General features: G+C 46.0%; 1 protein-coding gene across 3 annotated transcripts in view; it reads right to left on the bottom strand.

Moving 5' to 3' along the window:
- Positions 1–66: 66 nt before the first annotated feature.
- PSD2 (pleckstrin and Sec7 domain containing 2) overlaps positions 67–19,528 on the bottom strand; it is a 72,654-nt gene continuing 53,192 nt past the window's right edge. For all 3 annotated transcript variants that reach the window (XM_027856503.1, XM_027856504.1, XM_027856505.1), the window contains 9 exons: positions 18,140–18,198; positions 13,232–13,321; positions 10,776–10,819; positions 9,154–9,344; positions 7,577–7,647; positions 6,226–6,383; positions 3,552–3,696; positions 2,079–2,222; positions 67–970 (listed from right to left, as the gene is read on the bottom strand). In XM_027856503.1, the coding sequence (XP_027712304.1) occupies positions 761–970; positions 2,079–2,222; positions 3,552–3,696; positions 6,226–6,383; positions 7,577–7,647; positions 9,154–9,344; positions 10,776–10,819; positions 13,232–13,321; positions 18,140–18,198 (1,112 nt within the window). In that variant the 3' untranslated portion in view covers positions 67–760. The remainder of the gene's footprint in view (positions 971–2,078; positions 2,223–3,551; positions 3,697–6,225; positions 6,384–7,576; positions 7,648–9,153; positions 9,345–10,775; positions 10,820–13,231; positions 13,322–18,139; positions 18,199–19,528) is intronic.

The following is a 19,528-nucleotide window of genomic DNA, read 5'->3' as shown; positions in this document are numbered from 1 at the left end:
TGTGTGTGTGTGTGTGTGTGTGTGTGTGTGTGTGTGTGTGTGTGTGTATAAGGCCATAGTGTTTCCTACCTAATGGACAGAATAGTCACAGGTGTGAAGCAGGGACAGGCTTGACGCTGTGAGAGGAATGTCACTTGGCCTGGATTATTGCGATAGGAGTGGGATGGCCGGCTCTGGCGGGGCCTCTGCCGAAGCAGATGGGTGGGGTGTGTACTGGGGGAGTTTGTCAAGATTTGGGGGGAAGGTGCTGCGTGTGGCCTATAGACCTGCAGCTGCTTGTCTTGGAGAAGGAAAGGTAGGACCGGGAGGATCATTTTTGATTTGATAAGATCCACCCATAGTGAGGGGCTGGGAGTAGGACAAGGGTGGGGAGAAGAGGGAGAAATGCAGTGAGAAGAGTTGGGGGTGGGGGCACCTGGAAAGAGCCAAGGTTCTTCAGCTCCAAAACTGTGAGCTTTATGGCAGGGATGCAAATTCCCATCATAATAAGAAACCTCTCTGTGGGGATAGAGGGTCCCAACAGAGAGTTCTCTCAGAGCTAGGAGAGAGTTGAGGACCCGGAGATGTCAGAGTAGGGAAAAGGATCAACACCTTGACAATGACAACTTCTCAGCCTCCTGGGCCCTGACCCCGACTGGAGTCCTTTGGCTCACCCACCGGGGGTCAGTCCATGAGGGCTCCAGGGCAGAACCGTGCCCCCTGACCTCCACGGGGCAGTCCAGCAGAGGCCCTGCTTCTGTGGCCTGTCCTCACATCCCAGTTAAGTGCTGGGCTCTGTGGCATCCCTTTGCACTAAGCCACCTGCCGTGGGCCCGTGGCTCTGGCTGAGGGAGGGGCTGGAGTGTGTCTTCCTCAAGGAGAGGTCCTCAGCCTCTACTGTGGCCAGCCTGGCCTCAATTTGCTCCAGGTCATCTGAGCCCACTTCGATCTTCACACACAGGAGATGGATGTATGTCTCATAGCGGCTTTTCTGGGAGGAAGAGGGAAGGAGGTCAGATGAAGAGGAAAGTGGGCCACAGGGCAGCTGCAGAGGTAGGGATCAACGAGTGACAAATGAAATCAAGCCAACTGTGTCACTAAGAGTCCTACACTAAATAAGGAGACCTGGGGAAAACTGCTTCCCCTCTCTGAGCTTTTCTTCATCTGTGAAATGGGACAATAATCCCTGCCCTGCATGGGCCCAGGACTGTTGCTGCGGGTCTATACAAGCCGAGTTCCATCTAAGGGGCTTCTCACAGAATCCATCGTGGGCTCACGTGCCCACCCAGGATTTCACCTGGGAATGCCAGGGTGATTTTTCCCCCACCTACTCTCACAAGTTATTATAAAGAACAGATGGGACAATGGGTATGGAAATAGCATACACAAAAGAGATGGTCATTACATTACTCTGATTCAGTTGGAGAACTTGTATCTGTATAGATATATGAATAGAGCCTCTCCCTACTCCCACCCCCACCCCCACTCTGGGCCCTGAAGGATCTCTGAGCCACGTCCCAGCCTCCGGCTCTCTCTGTCATGTGGTCCATTTTGCACGTATGATGTTTTGCATATTTTCTCCCCCGTTAGAAGGTGAGCTCCTTGAGAGTGGTTAGCATATGCCTGACACATAGTAGGCACTTAATAAAGGCTTGCTGTCTGACTAATTGGATTTCTAAGCTACCTTTCCCAAATATTGTCTCCATGATTCCATTAGAGTCAAAAAAGGCACAGGGTTCCTTCTTCTGTCAGTCAGTCAATATGCCTTTATTAAGTGCCTACTGTGTTCCAGGAATTATGTTAAGAGCTGGGGGTATGAAAAAAGGCAAAAGACAGTCCCTGCCCTCAAGAAGCTCACAGTCTAATAGGGGAGGCAATATACAAACAACTATATGCAAACAAGTGATAGACAGGAGCTCATTAACAAAGGGAAGGCCCTATGACTTGCCCAAAGTTGTCTAGTACCAAGAATAAACCAGGGGACTGGGGGTGCCTAATGAAAGGGAAAATCGCCTTCTCTGACCCCACCTCTTCCCCTGTGGTCTGCACGCAGCTCAGCACTGATCCCAAATGCCCAAACATTCCCGTGCGGTCCTTACCTCGAATGTTAGATAGTGCTCCTTCAACCGGTATTCCTCTGCCTCCTTTGATTTGACATTTTTCTCAGCCGGGTGCATCCTGTGCTCTGTGAGCTCCGCCATGATCTGCCTCATCTTGTTTTCATGGGACCTCAGCTGTTCTTCCTGCAGAGGGGACCCCCCCCCCATATCCAAGAATTGTTGCCTTGCAGCATAGGAAGAGGGACGGTTGTTGCCATTTCATAGATAAGGAGACTAAGGCCCAGCTAGGAGTATGGACTTGCCCATGATTTTCAGTGGCAGAACTGGTCCTGGAACCCAGGTTTCCTGATGCTGTGGCCAAGGGCTCTTAGTATGAGGTGTTACTACCATTCCCAATTCACTCCATCTCCCCTGAGTTTTAGTGCTGGTGGTGCTGACAATTGAATCTCTCTGACCAGAGGGGAAGGAGTGGGGCTAACCGCTGTTGGGTAAGGCTGTCAGACCAGGTACCCACCTCAAGAATGTGTAGAATAGAGTTTAAGAGTCATAATCCCCCCTAGAGTTATAATCCCCCCTATCTTTCCCAATGACAACTTGGATTTTCAAAGAACTTCAACTCACACATATGTGCAAACTGTGCACAGAAGCACACAATATAACATATACATGCACACACACTTGCATACACACCAACACACACACACACACACACACACACACACACACACACACAATCTCCCCCTGACACAGCCAGGCTCTGATGTTATTGTATGCATCAGTGGGCAGTGTGTCAAGGCAGACCCAATTAGATCACCGGGAATGATGAGGTGTCTGCAAAACTCCTTCAGTCAGAGGGCAGGAGGGCCCAGGTCACATTGGAAAAAATGGGCAGATAGGATCAAAGTCATGAGCTTAAAGATTTCCTGAGCCCTAACCAGTCTGGATGGCTGCCCAAGGAGATTACATAGTCTTCTTTGTAAATCCTGTGGCCTAGAACAGGCAGAAGGACCCAGAACACAGGATATCACAAAGAAAGGTCCTTACCTCTCTCCTTGGGGTAGACTTGCCCCCACATACCCCCAACCTACCTCTAGGAACTGCCAAGACTCTCCCCTGGTGGCATCTCAAACATAGCTTGCTATTGGATTGTGCTATAATTTGGCTACTCAGGAATTTTATAGTCTCAGTTAACTCAGTCCTTGGATCCTGGAGGACAAAACCTACCTTGCCCAAAGAGGCTAGCAAAGGCCAGTGCACACAGCAGATGCTCAGTATATGCATCTTATTAGAGCAGCACTGAGTTTGAAGACAGGAGGTCTGGGCCTCAGTCCTAGCTCTGCCACTAATTCAATGAGTGATTTTGGACAAGACACATCTATGCACCTCAGTTCTCCCATCTGGAAAATGCAGAGGTCTTACCAAGGTTCTTTCCAGCCCTGGCATTCTATGCCTCTTGGATTCTGTTGGGAATAGAAGGAGAGTCCCTGGGGTGAGGCAGACTTTGGTTCTTACCTGGCACAGGCGTGTGGTAGAGGAGGGCAGAAGGGGCCTACAGAACTTCTTCATTGAGCAGATAGCAGCTGGGAAGGCAGGGGCAGAGAAAATGGCAGCTACCAGGTTGATTCGAAGAATCCAGGAAAGCATCTCCTCCTTGCTCCTGGGGTGGGGAAAAGGTGCCACCTACTCACAGCTCTCTGGTATCCTCTTTGTGAATGAATGGTGCTGGGACTCCAGACTCGGCCGGAGTGCCTCCTACAGGGCCAGGTGTGGCCCTGCTCCCAGCACCCATCCCAGCTAAACTCTGGGCTCCCCAACAACTTAGTTCTTCTCTCTCCCTCCCTCTCTCTCTCTCTCTCTCTCCCGCTTTCTCTCCCCCTCCCTCTTCTCTCTTCTCTTTCTATATATGTATATGTGTGTGTGTGTGTGTGTGTATGCATATATTGTGTGTATCGTGTCTGTGTCTGTATCTCTAATTCCTAACAAATTCCTGCTATGGAAATCCAGATTTGACCCTTATAAGTAAAGAGAGTATGCTTTATTTTACAAAATGTATTCACCAGCCACTCTACATTTAAAGGTATAATATGCTTTATAAAGGTCTGGGGTGACAAAAAGTAAAAAAAACCCTGGAGCAGGAGGATTGAGAATTGAGTTTCTCATTCTATCACTAAGGCACCTATGACCTTGGACAAGTTGCTTCCCCCTCGAGGTCTGTTTCCTCCTCTGTAAAGCAAAGGAGTTAGACTAGGTCCATACAACTCCGATATCTACATGTGGGTGGTTTATAAATAACTTTACAGTTGCTTGAACCAAAGCAAGGTAAACCCATATCCATTACCAAACCCCAGGAGCCAATAACCCACTTTTCTACACCTGGGAGTTTCTGCTGGATTCTGCCTTTTACATCCCCAAAAGGAAGTTGCTGGAAACCAATTCTGATATTTTTGGAAAGAGGGGGCAGAGAGAGGGAGATAATTTTTTTTCACTTTTAGCTGAGGGTGGGGTGGGTACCGGGAGAAGAAAGAAGGAAACCTGGAGCAGATTGGGCTCAAAAGCACCACCCCTTCTACCCCAGCTGGAGGGCCAGAAAGAGAAGTCTGGCCTGGGCCCTGCTACACAGGGATCAGATGAAGGGATGTGTCAGAGCTGACTGTTAAATTTTCAGTGTGAGCATTAGCACCTCAGAAATCAGCTAAAACTATAAATCAGGGCTCGATTTATTTTTATTGATTGTCTAGACTTAAGAAAGTGAAGGGAAAAATGTTAATAATGGAAATTAGGCTTGAAAGTATGTCCCTTGTATTTTTCAGAGAGCCAATTTACTAAACATTTACCAGCACACCCCTAAAATACATCTATTAATCTGTGAGAGGAGGTTGGCTGACTCTAGGGGCATGAACATATTAGGCCGCAGGTGACCTACTGAGGGCACCAAATTCTCTTCCATTCTGAGATTACTTATAGGCAGCAAACCCAGTGAGGCCTCTTTGAGGCAGAGAAGAGAAAAACCTCTCTGGGGAGTCTGGTCCTAGAGGACATTGTCTGGGTGCCAGGGTTCCCTTGTCTCTGAGGTGTGTGTGTGTGTGTGTGTGTCTATAGCAAAAAAACTACAAACAAAGCAGGTACTCAGATCAAGTAGGGAAAGACTGAATAGATTGTAATCGGCTAGGGACTGAACCTTGACACAGGGAGTTCCTAGTAGAGAAGATTCTCTCTAACAATTCAGGTAGACCCTTTCTCTGCAACTTACAGAAGTCGTTTGGGGCATTGGTGACTTACTCAGGGTATCAGAGTAGTATCAGTAGGTGGGTACTCCCAGGTCTTCTGGGCAGCAGGGCCAACTTTCTTTTCCATTACCCCGGACTACCTACCTCCTTTGTTTGTTTTTTTGGTTTTTGTTTGTTTTTTGGCAAGGCAATTGGGGTTAAGTGACTTGCCCAGAGTCACACAGCTAATAAGTGTCTGTGTCAAGTGTCTGGTATGAGACCAGATTTGAACTCAGGTCCTCCTGACTCCAGGGCCAGTGCTCTATCCACTGTGCCACTTAGCTGTCCCACCTACCTTCTTTGTAAATAAATTAATGTAATGGTATATTAAGCATAATAAGAAACTGAGATATGAAGAATTCAGAGAAATATGGGAAGGCCAATATAGCTTGATACAGAATGAAGTAAAAAAAAAAGAAGAAAACAATGTACACAATGACCACAATAATGCAAAAGAAAATAAACACAAAACAACACCAGGACTGTGATCATTGTAGTGACCAGTCTTGACCCCAGACAACTGGCCATGAAACACACCTGCCGTTTTTCAGAAGAGAGGTGGTGTACTAACTAGGGTTGCAAGTGGGAGTAGATGTTATTAGATGCGACCAATATCTTGGTTTGTTTTGCTTAAACTTCTTTGTTATGTGGGAGGAATTCATTTGTTGGGGAGGTCAATGGAGAGTGACATCCATATTTAAAAAAATTAATAAAGGTTTGGTTTTGTTTTCTAAAGAAAACTCTGTGCACTGGGTTGTGCTGTCTGAAGTCTTAAGGAAAGTACCTAAGGATTATGACCTTGTCCCAAGGTCAGTTACACATATATATCCATGACTACCCCTTCTAGCCCTTTCCTGCTCTCTCTTAGGCACGTCTGAGTCAGAGGACATGGGATTCTGAAACCAAATAAAGATACTCACGGTGCTTGGAAGAGAAATACCCTCCAGTCAGCAGTTTTTAGCTTCAGTACATTGGACTTCTTGCTATAGTCCAAGGCCCTAGTGGCCAGTGCGTGATGGACACGAATGGCATTCTTCAAGTCCACTTCTGAGAGGTCTTTATCTGGCTTGTATTCATCCTGGGGTGCAGTGAGTATAGGAGAAATTTGTGGGAGGAGGGCAGTATTCCATTCTCCTTTTACCCTTTCCATAAACCCTCCCCCTAACACCCACCCAGGACCAGGTTCCCAACAGAATTTAGTCTCCTCCCTACCCTAGAAACATCTTCAACTTAGTTTTCAACTAAGTCAGTGAGGGCTTTAAATAAATCCTCACCACTGTAAGAACTCTACCAATCTCAGAAGAATAGAGCCTTCCCCCTTCCTCTCTGTCAAATCCAAATTCCATCTTTCAAGGTCCTGCTCAGTCCCCACCTCCCTCTTATAGACCTTCCCCAACTGCTGAGTTTCTGAAAAAGTGGTTGTAGGGCCACTCAACAATAGGTTAGGAAAAGGGGACAGAGACAATGTCATATACTTCATTATTTCCCTCACCAAAGAAAGATAGTACTGGACAAACTAGCAGATGTTGCTCAGTATATACCAGCTATAAAACCAACATGGCTGTGTGTAATAATAGATGTTACCTACCCACCACCAACTCAACTAAAGCTCAAGGGACATTATTCTTTCAGTCAAAGGATCAGATCCAGGCAGATGACTTCTCTTTGACATTTAAATTACTCCTACTATGGTTTCAGCCTACCTTTTCAGTCTGATTTACCTACTTCTAGTCTACATTTTGGCCAAAGTGGTCTACTTGCTGTTGCTTTCATGTGACGTTTTACTTTGAGTGGCCATCCCTCATCACTCCTTACCTCTTGCCTTTTAGACTTCCTGGTTTTCTTCAGAACTGAGCTTGAATGCCTGTCTTTTTTGGGCCGTCTAGTTGCTAATATCCTGACCTCTGAAATTACTTTGTATTTACGTCCTGAATTTTAAATTTACTTATACACGTACATGTTGTATAGGAGCTGAAATCAAAGGCAAGGACCATTACATTTTTGTCTCTGAATCCCCAGTATCTAGCCCTGGGCCTGGCACATAGTAGGTGGTGCTTAATAAAGCCTTGCTGAATGAATCATGACTAAGTGCCTGGGGGGACTGTCCAAACTTTCCCTCTTCCCACCCCCAGACCCTCAGGTGATTACAGATCTCTACTCCTTCGCATGGCTCATGGCCTGAACTACCTCCTTTTCTCTTCAAGAATGGACAGACCAATGCTGCAGGTTCAGCCCTAAGATAAGAACCATCCCAATGATGACCACATGTACCTTCTGCAGGTAAAGGATGGTTCCTTTGAGAACCGCATAGAACTTCTTCCAACCTCGCCGACCTCGGGGGGCTAGAAGAAAACACAAGGAATGGATGTCTGTGACCTACCTTTAATCATCCCTCTCCACTGTACAACTTTCCCCTGAATTATGAGTCAAATAAAGTCTATGTCACTGTTCACACACAGAGCCCATGCTCCCTCCCCCTACCCATCCCCTGCCACTAACTTCAATGTAGGCCCACATATAGGCTAGACATACAGAGAAAGGATCTGCTCAGAAATGAAGTCCACAGGGACATGACCCCAGACCCCCCCACTTGCGGTAGTCCAAGGCAGTAGATTCATGCTACAAAAAAGGGAGTCAAGACAAAATCAATACCAAAGACTTCTTTAACTTTTCCAGGGACTGAATCACCCAGGCTAGATGTGCCCCATCCCTCTCCCTCTTTGGAATGACCACAGGCCAGGTTGGGCTCTCACGAAAAGTCCTAACAGCGAGTAAAATCATGAAAAATGGGATAATAATGAAGCAATAACTCCTCAGTCCTTGCCCCTCCTACTGCTCCCAACACACAGCTTGGGTCAACTCAGGCCCAAGGGGATGGCAGCTCTCACGCTTCCAGGCTAGGGATCTATAGAAGGCTCTTTCTATTCCTCCTGCTCTCTGACCCCAGAGAATGTCACCAAAAATACCACTGGCCCCGTTCCAAGAAAAATGTACCAGGGACTAGAAAGGCCTCAACAAGAACCCAACAAGGACCCCTTGGTTGGGGAAAGTGGCTTAGGACGGCTACATGAGCAAAAACTGATCATATAAGGCTCTCTGCAATTTGGGGAAACACAAATTGAGAAGGGCAACGAATAGAGCTAATGTTCAGATAGATGCAGAGGGAACCAGAGAGTCCCCAAATCCTGATAAATGGGATGAGCTTGGCATTGAGTGAAAACTTTGGGATAAATCAAAGGAAGTTGAGAGGAGGATGGGGGAGGTTTGAACAGGGAACTCACTACTCCTCAGAAATGATACAGCTTAGAAACAGTATCGAATAAGGGTTTTTTTTTTTTTAAAAGATGTTAAAAAATGTTAGATGTTAAAAATGTTAAAAAAAGTTAGGGAAGTCATATGCATTCTAGCAGAAAGGACACTGAACTAGGATCTGAGTTTAAGTGCCAGTTCTGTTACAACTCACTCTGTAGCCTTGAACAAGTCACTTCACTCTTTGGGCCTCAGTTTTCTCCTCGGAAAAGTGGGGAGAATAATCCCTTTTCCTTACCTACCTCTTAGTGTTGCTGTGAGGATCAAAGATGACAGATGTGAGCATGCATTGCCCCAGTACCAGTCACTGTACACATCTCAACATTTTTGTGTTAACAGGGGGTGGAGGTGGTAGGGAAGAGTAAGGGTTTTTTTGGGACCACCAACCCTAACCCGTGAAATAATATGAACTTCCCCAGACCCTCCTCGTGTATTCCCTCAGGAAACTGGCCCCAGGCAAGGCATCTCAAACATTGTCCTGTCACCCCTCTCCTCTTCCCCCCTCCTCCTCCACAATGCCCCCAGGGAGAGGCACCCACTTCTCTTGCCATCCATGTCAGCATGGGTCTTCCGGGTGAGCACACCATGCTTGTAGGTGGCAGCGTTGAGCGCCTGAGGGATATCCAGAAAGGGGTTGCTGCCGTCTATGATCCTGGTCACTTTCTTGGCCCCAGGCCCGAACTTGTCGTCCACCAGCTCAGACAACGACTTCCTCAGCTCCTCCTCATCACTGGGGAAGCACAGGGATTGGGACCACAGGATGGCCCCTGCCTCCCCCACACACCCTGGGAGGGGGAGGAGGGGAATCTGTAGCCCCCACCCCATACCCTTCATCAACAGTCCATTCCCTGGGCCCCAGAAGAGTAGGGTAAGCCAAGATCATTCTCTAGCCCTCACCTTAGTTCTTACCCTGGGAGACAGGACAGTTTCTCTAAGAGATAAAGAGGTTCTGACTCTTAATTCTGATTCCCCTACCCATGATCATAGATCTTGAATGATTTCTGATCTCCTCATACTGATCACCATCCTTGGCCAGAGAATCACAGAATTTTAGATCCTCCCCCTCCCCCACTAGGGATCTTGGCTCTTGGATCAGTAGATCCCCAGACCAGATCTACAATCCCTCTCTCTGTTTGAGATGAAGAGTATGGAAGCGTAGGTAAATAATTAAATGCAAACTATGGCCAAGAAGCCCCATTGAGAGGCCTCATGAGATAGGACAATTGAGAGAGAAAGTAGTGAAGTGCTCTGTCCTTATAGCTGATAGGACAGAGAGTGAGGAGAATCCTAGGAACTCTTATTATTAGTGTGATCTCCAACTGCACTGAACTCTATCTAACTAAAACCAAACTGGAATGGGGACCAAGGAGAGATCTCCAAGGACTTCACACTTAGGACCTTTTTTCTGAGATGGTGAGGGATCACATGGATCACTATTCATTTGTCTTAGACCCTAAATTCCTCAAGGGCAGGATCTGGGATATTGTATCTTATTTGGTACCATGTCAGCAAATATGGGGGTGGTTGGCTATGATGACTGGTGATGATGATGTCAATAAGAAACCAACACACTAAGCTCAGTCCACCAACCCACTGTCCTACCAAACTGGTTTCTTCTCATTGGATCTCATTGGTGTGCCCTACATACTACATACACACTCAGATCTGGAAGGGAACTCAGTGATCTTGCCTGAATGGTAAACCTCCCTGTAATATACTAATGAGTAAGCTATCTTGTCCACTTCTTAAAGACTTGCGGTGAGGTCTTCACCAACTACTTCCTGAGGGCAATCCACTCCATTTTTGGACAGCACTAATTATTAGGAAGATATTCCTAAAATCTGCTTCTCTGAAACTTCTGCCCTACTTTCTAATTCTTCCCTGGGTGGCCAAACAAGTCTAATGCCTTGTCCCTGTGGCATCCCTTCTTCAAATATTCAGATGCCTAAATTTTCTCTTTTCTAGACTTAATGACCTCAATCCCTTCACTTCTTCACTGCTCCCAATTTTCCAAAGACCTAGGAGAGTGGGAAGGAAGCGGGTGACATTCAGGACCTAAACACTCTTGTCCTTCCCCAAATGGAAATGAGCCCCAAGGGACTTATTCCACACCTCAGTCAGGCACCCTCCCACACACCCCAGGGCCACAAACACTACTCACATGGCCCACTCCAGCTTTTCATTCTTAATGGAATTGTATAGTGTCTGGAAGGAGAAGAAAAAGGAGCACTAGTGAAGAGTCCAGAAGAGCTGAAGCCATTTTTCACCCTCCAGCTGATCCTGAGGAGAGTTTCTGTGTGAGGAAGGCCTTGGCCAAGTCAGACAGATTCTGTAAATAGTTCTCTTCAGGGTCATTTCCCTCACATTCCCTTGGATTCACCATCAATTTGCCTTTGACCCAAAATGCCTAAAGGGCAAGTTCTGGGATATTGGATCTCATTCGGTACTACATCAACAAATACAAGTGTTTTTTGGTGGTGGCCATGATGGCTTGTGGTGATTATGACAATGATGATCATAGTGGTGATGTTGCTGTCCATAATGGCGATGATAGTGATGGGGATAATGGAAATGGGGATAATGGTGAGAGTGATGGTGACAATGGATTTCAGTGATGGTTGGTGATTTAAGTTAATATATATTAAGTACCTACTATGTGCCAGTCATTGTGCTAGGTCCTGGGGATACAAAGGCAAAAATTAAAATGTCACTGCTCTCAAGGGGCCCATATTGTACTGGGGGAAACAACAGGCACACAGGTAAGTAAATAGAAAATCTATCCAAACTAAATGTCATGTTATTTCAGTGGGGCTCAGAGCTCTAGCAACTGGGGGGATCAGGAAAGGCCTCCTAGAGGTGGCATTTAAATGGAGCCTCAAAGGAAAGTAGGTTTCCTAAGACCACCAAATTCAGAGCCCATCAGTAGCTGGGAGTGCAGCTGAACCAGATTACAATTGGAAAAAATGTTTCACAAAATACAATATAGATAATGTTAATTTGTGGTTCTCTAAGTCAACATGTGGCCAAGAAGGGATCTCTTTCTGTTTGAGTTTGAAACCACTGTTTGAAGACATTGGGAGATGGTGTGGAGTGTGTACATCAGGCTTGGGTGACAATCTGTGCAATGGGATACTGGAATCTGGAAATGGAAGACTGATTGATGGGCATGCAAGGAAACAGCAATGGGACCAGTTTGGCTGGAGCTCCTGAGGATGTGAGGGGGATAAATGTGAAATCACTCTCAAAAGACAGGTTTTGAAACTAGGTTGCAGAAGGTGTTAAATGCCAAATAGAAGTCTGGATTTTATCCTGGAGGCAAAAAAAAGGGGGAACTATTGAAGCTTGTTAAGCAGGGATGGCACTTCAGGAATACCTCTTAGGTAACATAGGAGAGATTATAGAAGAAAGAGGCAGGATGACTGGGGTGGGGGGAGTTATTTTGTGTTCAGGTGAGAAATGATCAACAGGCCTGAACTAAGCTATGGTTTCATCAGTGAAAAGAAGGGGATAAATTCAAGATGTTGTGGAGAATCCACAAAACTCAGAATCCATGAGAGTAGGAAACTGTATACAGGGATGGTAAAGAAGAGGAAAGGGTTGAGGATGACTCCAGTGCTGAAAACCTGGGTGACTAGAAGGATGGTAGTACCCTCAACAAAGGTAGAAAAGTTAGAAAGAGGGGTGGAAAAGATGGGATAGATGATGAGTTCCATTTCAAACAAGTTGACTTTAAGATACCTACAGAACATCCAAAGGAAGATGTCCAGTGGTCATGTGAAACTTGAAACTCAGGAAAGAGACTAGCACTGGATATATAGATTTGGTGGGTGGTGATGATGTTGATAATGGTGATAGTGATGGTGATCATGGTAATAATGGTGGAGATGATGAGGATGATGGTTGGTGATGTGACAGTGATGGTGATGATGATTAATTATGGCAGTTGTGGAAGTGGTGCTGATAGCAATGGTGGTGGTGGTAGCATTGATAATGATGATTGGTGGTGATAGTGAAAGTGAAGAGGGTGAGAATGGTGAAGATGATGATGACGATGAAGAGAACTATGATGACAACAGTGATGACAGTGACTCTCAACAGGTAGCTCAGGATGATTATAAATTTGCTGGTGCTTGTAAAAATGGCCATGATGATGGCAAATCTGATTATGATAATGTTGACACTGATTTCAATGACATTGCCTGTACCCACAGTGATGATGATGATGATGATGATGATGATGATAATGATGATGATGATGATGATGATGATGAAGCATGTTAGCCTTGAAAAGGATTTAAAGAAGAAGAAAAAGAAGAAACTGTGGTCTAGAGCAGAGCAGTTTCCTTGACTAAGGGAAACCAATATATTCATGACTTGAATGGGAATTTGCCCAATAAATAAAATCCTCAACCTCTCTTTAATATCCTTTCCCTCTTCCCAGACTTATCACATGCCTGCTTCTAGAAAATACCCAAAATGTTGTCCTTTAGAATGGTCAGAGCGGATCTCAGCTCTGGCTATGGGGGGATAGTGGAGAGTAGGGAAAGTGGAATCCCAACCAGGAGACGGTGGGATTCCTGCTGTACTGAGGTCAGGGCCAGGACTTTAAAGAAGTACCTTCAGCAGATCCTTGGCAAAGTCCTGTCCATCATTCAGCCCATCCAGGTTGGCAATGAATTGCTGGCAGGACATCTTCTTGCCAATGTTCTGTAACACAGAGAGCAGGTGGCTCAGGCTAGGTAAGGGGCTGCCCAGAGAGGCAGTTCCCTCAGGGTGGTGAAAAGAAAGAGTAAAAAGGCCTCATATCCAACTTCCTAAGCCCATTCCTCTCACTTTCCTGCCCCTGTGCCGTAGATAACTTCCAGCGAGGGTGGTCAGAGGGGAGCTAAGGGAGAGCTTAGTTGGATAGAGTGCAAACTCTGCAGAACTGCCCTCCATGAGTTGCCTCCCCACGCTCTGAGAGGGAGAATGATTACTTGACAATAACTTAAGGAGCCAGTTTCCATCTAGGAGATGTAGGATTAATTGGAAAACATGGAGTCACGGCACCTCTAGGCTCCGCAGCAACTCCGGTGAGAGCTCAGGGCCTCTGTCTCCACCTGTAATTGGTCTTTGTCCCAACACCAAGGGGAAGATGAAGCTCTTGAGCTTCCCAACCTGAGACCTGCCCTGTCTATGGTCACATAGATTTGGTTCTCTGTACTTGTATATAGCGTCCCATTGAGGGAACACCTAGGGTTGCCATCCTGTACAAAGGAAGACACTTGGAGTAGAGAGGCTGTATCTGAAAGGTATTTCAGTTGGATCTCAGTTCTCTATGTGCCCGACCATTAATATCTGCGGCTACTATAACTCTCCCAAAAACCGAGCTAAGGAGAGGTTAAGATCATAGGATCATATAGACCTAAAGCTATAAAGGACGTTGGGGGTCACCTAATCCAATCCTCTCATTTTACAGGCAAGGAAACAGACTTTGAGGGGTTAAGTGATTTACTCAAGGCCATATGAGTAAGTCATTTCTGGGATTTGAACTGTATACATCTCAGTTCAGGGACTGACTCCGTCCTCTCCTGCCCAACTCAAGAACAGAAGGAATACCAAGAAGTAGGGCAGAACTTTGACGAAGTTTGAGGGTCAAAAGAAAGGTCATAGGACCATAGATTTAGGGCTGGACCAGAACTCAGAGGTCATCTAGTCCAAGCCCCTCATTTTATGAATGAGGAAACTGAAAACCAGGGAAATTAAGTGAATTGTCCAAGGTCTCACATGGAATAAACGTAAGAAGTGGAATTTTAATCCAAGTCCTTTCACTCTGGCCCACTCTACTAGTAGGAGATTTAGACTCATTTGAATATTAGTCAATTTTTTAAAAAAAGATTAAGGATAGATGAATTAGCTGAGAAACTGGAAAGGGGGAAAATACATAATATATTTCCAAGGCTCAGAGAAGTCATTTGGGGATTTTCTGGTGTTCGGGAGTATCCCTCCTGCTGCTTCCCCTCTAGTAAAGTGAATAATCAATAATTGACTGACTTCTACTAACTTCCTGGGCTCTACTCCCAACTCCCATTTTGGAGGTCAAGAAGGAAGGCGAGAGGCTTCCTCATCACAGTTCACCTCTGAGGCTTTGCCACAAGGGAAAGAAAGCTCCAAACAGAGACCCAGCCTCTCAGAAAGGGTGAGGTTCCAGCATTCTCCCCAGAGCCCTATCTGCTTCCCAGTGTGGTGTGGAGGGAGGATTGAGGAAGGCAGGTCCTGATGTCAAGGTTGTGGACTGTCAAATAAACTTTTCTCACTTCTGTTTCTGCTCCCCTCCCTTAGAATAATAATAATTGACATTTATATAGCCTTTTAAGATTTGCAAAGTGTTGCACATGCCTTACTTCATTTAATCCTCACAATCCTGTGAGGCAAGTACTGCAAGTAGTATTATTCTTGTTCTACAGGTGAGGAAGCCAAGGCCAAGAAATCCTAAGTGACTTGCCATGGGTCACACAGCTAGTAAGCAGGATTGGAATCCAGGTCTTTCTGATTCCTGAGTCTGAATTCTATCCATTATGCCAGACTGCCCCTCACTCACATCATAGTACCTAGTACAGTACTTTACACATGATAGGAAATGAATAAATGTTTGTTGAATGCATGAAATGAATGACTCAGTGTATGCATTGTGGTGGATAACTAAAAGTTGATTATAAACACTGGCATCCCCTCCCAGTCCAGGTACTTTCTAACCCAGAACCTTCAGGCTTTCAAAAGGGTTAGAGTTTCAAGGACCCATTAGGTAGAAGCTGTCTCAGTCCCATTCACACCACTGAGGCTGAGGTGTTCTCATCCAAATGCAATGGCAAGCAAGCTCTCTCTCTGGCTCCAATCTGACAGCAGAACCCAAGACTCATTCTCTCTTTTTCATAAATTCTATGCCCAGAAAAACTCTCCAGCCCTAGTTGGGACACTGAATGTTTATCAATTGGCTAATGTCCACAAAAATCAATTAATAAATAGTTCAGTACTTGTGACAACATTCTATTCTCAATCTAATAATTTATCCGTGAGATTAGTGGACTCTTAGCACACCAGAAGGGTGTTTACTGAACTTAGTAAACAACTGCACTTTGGGTTTATTCTTATTCCCAAACTAAGGGTGATGGTGTTTTAACACCTCTTTGATGTGCTATCAGCTCCTAATGAGAACAGATGCAATATGTAACCAAATGAATATAGAAGCAAACAGATTACACTGATGGTAGACTTAACATATGTGCACTTATAATAATAACTCAAAATTTGTATAGACATTAAGGCTTGCAAAGGCCTTTGCCAAAATATGTGAGATAAGCAGTGCAAGAATTATCACCCCCATTTAACAGATGAAAACTCTGAAAACGGAAGGGGTTTATTTCCATGGTCATGTAGCTAGAAAGTCTCTTTTGCTGCTGTTCAGTCATTTCCAATTCTTTGTGACCTCATTTGGGGTTTTCTTGGTAAAGATACTGGAGCGGTTTGCCATTTCCTTTGCCAGCTCATTTTGCTACTAGAAGAAACTGAGGCAAACAGGGTTAAGTGACTTGCCCAGGGTCCCACAGCTAGTAAGTGTATGAGGCCAAATTTGAACCCAGGAAGATAAATCTTTCTGATTCTAAGCCCAGTGCCCTATCTACCACACCGCCTAGCTGCCCCAGTAAGTCCCGTAGGCATGTTGAAACCCAGATCTCCTGATTCCAGATTCCAAAGCCAGAGTTCTTTCTACAACTCCAAACACTCATTCTACACTCAGGATGTGTATATATATATATATATTTTTTTTTTACCAGGACTTAGTTTAACCCCACTCATCTTAAGTTTCCTTTTCAGAGAGAGAGGAGAGGCTGAGACATTAAAGGCAAACCTCAGCACTGACGGAGGATTGAGACAGCATACATAAATTAGATGCACAGGGACCCCCAAATTTCCACTTGCATCATATGTCTCTACCTTTCACACCACATCTTGCACCAAAATTGCTCATGAGAAATCCAAAAAAGCCAAGGAGACAGAGGAGAACCCATGATGGATGAGGACAAAGGAAAAGAGTGATTTGACCCAAAGCATAGTTGGAAAGACAGGCAGGAAGGGTATGATGGGATACACAAAGAGACATGCACTTCCCCCACCTACACTTACCACCTGGTAAAGAGCAAGATAACGGAAAGAGGGGATCCCGGAGCAGACAGAGAGAAGAGGGAGAAGTTAATGAGTAGGCTTGGCTCTGCCAAGGGAGCCAGGCCAGTGGCAGCTCTGCCCATCCAGGGCACTCATTGTCCAGACAAGTTATGGGGTGCACAAGCATTGTGGAGCCCAGAGGGCCCATGCACACCTTAGCTCATGGGCCCCACAGCAGGAAAATGAGAAAAGACAGGTGGTTAGACATGAGAAAGAGACCAGAGCTGTAGAGCTGAGTCATCTCAGCTCCAGAGGAGGCCCCTGGAAGTTCTCTGCTATAGCCCACCAAGAGTGAGTAAATCAGCCTTGGGCTTCATAGCTTCAAAAGGGTCCAGCCAGTTCTGGGGTGACCTCACAGCTGGAACCAGTTGGGTTTTCGTTAAAATGCCTTCATAAGGCTTGTCTTATCAACCCTCAGAAACTCAGCTTCACCACAGACAAGAGTCAGGGACCATTAGAGACACGCCTGTCCATTTCACAAGCAGAGAAAACAGAGTCTCAGAGAAGGGTAACTGAAATCATACAGAAAGTCAAGAACCCAGACCTCCTAATTCCCTGCTCTATCTACCAGGAATACTACATTAAAACATAGTATCTGATGAGTCAGAAGAAGAGAAAGAAAAAGAGAACAAGGGAAGAAAATAATAATAGCTAATATTTATATAGCACTTTAAGTTTAAGGATTACAAAGTGCTTTATACACATTTTCAAATTTGATCCTCATAATGATTCTGTGAGATAAGAGCTATAGTTATTCCCATTTTACAGATCAGGAAACTAAAATTGAGAGAGGGTAACTGGTTTGCCCATATATGGTCACACAGCTAGCTAGCAGTTGAAATCAGATTCCACCCCAGGCATTCCTGGGCCCACACTCATTCTAAATAAGAAATAAAGTCCAACCTGCCTGAGATTCAGTAGCTTTTTTCTATGTCTTAGGCAAGGCCACCACTAGCTGCCATCTTTCTCCCCCACCCTGGAAGTTGATTGAGCAAGAGCCTCAGAATCAATGAGCAGCAGGGTCCTGGCCCCTGAGAATACCCCAACCTGCCCTCAGTCCTGTTTCCTGGAGTTCTGTCTCAACACCTCCAGGAGAGAGCCAGCCAATGCCCATCACCCCAAGGGAATCCACCAACCACTTGTATCTTAGCCAAGGCTCACCTGCCCTCCTAGGGAGTTGGGCCGAGGGACAGACAGAGGAGCTCCACATGGGTTCCCTGGGCTGGTCCAGACCTGCATCTTTGTTCTGCATACTGGCCTTTGCCTTTATCCACCAACCCCCCTTCCCTTGTCTCCTTTCTCTTCTTCCCCATCTGCACTTACATGTCCATGCAAGTCCGTGTTGAGCAGCATCAGGGCACAGGTAAGCGTGTGAATCCCATCTGAAACACAGCAGAGGCAGGTGGCCCTCAGCCCTCAGCTTTGGCTCCCTTCCCTTTCCTGTTACCCAGGACATCTGGTTACCAACACAGCCCAGGGAGCCCTCCTCTAGGAGAACCCAACCCCAGTACACTGGGTTACTTCTGCCTGTTGAGAGGGCATGGGAGGTTGGTCGAAGAATGCCCAGAATGGATAAAGATGACAGTCAGGGCAAAGAAACAGCATGATATAGTGGAAAGAACACTTGAAACAATATATACTCTGATTAAAATAATGTTTTTTTAAAACTATACCCCAAAAAGGCCACTGAATTTAGAATAAATTCAACGAGCAATATTGAATCCAGAGGGCAGGTGACTAATTACGATGCCAGATATGGAAGACATTGATAGAAACAGTTTCTGAATTGGCTTTGCTTGACTGCCTTTCTTTGTGTGATTGGGGAACCCCTAACTTGCTGAAATGGGGGTCCTTCCCCTGGCCCCCTGCTGAGGGGGCATGTGCTTTTCCAGGATGACACAGCAACTTTTGGTTGACCCCCATGACTGGGGGGAGGGGTGAAAGATGATTGGACACTGGGATTCTGGGGGATGGACTCATGTGAGTCAGGAGGATGGACCCAATCAGGCCATAAGAGCTGTGGAAACAGCTTCATCATTCTCTCTTTTTGTGCCCTCTTTTTTGCTGGCACTTTCTTTCCCTTGGATTTCCAGCAATGAGGAAGGGGGGTGGGGTGGAATGGGGGGAATGGAGAAGACTTCTCTCCCCTCCCCACCCCAGGCAATGACCAATGACAGCTTGCAGCTTAAGTACATGACTTTGGGAGAGCGCTGGCTAGGCTGGACCCTGGCTGCCTTCCTGCCTTTCTGTCCCTTGCCTGGAGCACTGATTGGCAACCAGCAATCCTGAGAAATGGCCCTCCCAGCCTAGGCGGTAACCTCCAGCCATGGTCAAGCTTCCCTGAGCCTGGGATCCGTGCATGAGCTAACTCGAGGGAGGAGCTTTCCACAGCAGCATGGTGCCCTTCTCCGAGGAGAACAGCACCACCCACAGGAGAAGGACTAAAGCAAGCCATGGCCCACTAGGCAGGAGACCGGGACCGCTGGGCTGCTCCAACCCTGCAGATGAATGGGAATGGGGAACGTCTATCCAGCCATCCCGCCCAGGGCCTTGGCCTCCCACAGGGAGGATAATGAGTGCAATGGACTATTTGACATAGTTTACGTTTCAGGATTGATTCATGCACTTGTATCTTGTGCAGTGTCTGTGGCAGAAAAAAATAATAAACTGTTGGTCTTTGCTTGCTGTCCATATGGTACAACGAGTGCCTTA

This window comes from Vombatus ursinus, unplaced genomic scaffold, assembly GCF_900497805.2.
Source record: "Vombatus ursinus unplaced genomic scaffold, bare-nosed wombat genome assembly UNPS02011572.1, whole genome shotgun sequence".
Classification (NCBI taxonomy): Eukaryota; Metazoa; Chordata; class Mammalia; order Diprotodontia; family Vombatidae; genus Vombatus; species Vombatus ursinus.
This window is presented reverse-complemented; position numbering and strand designations above follow the sequence as displayed.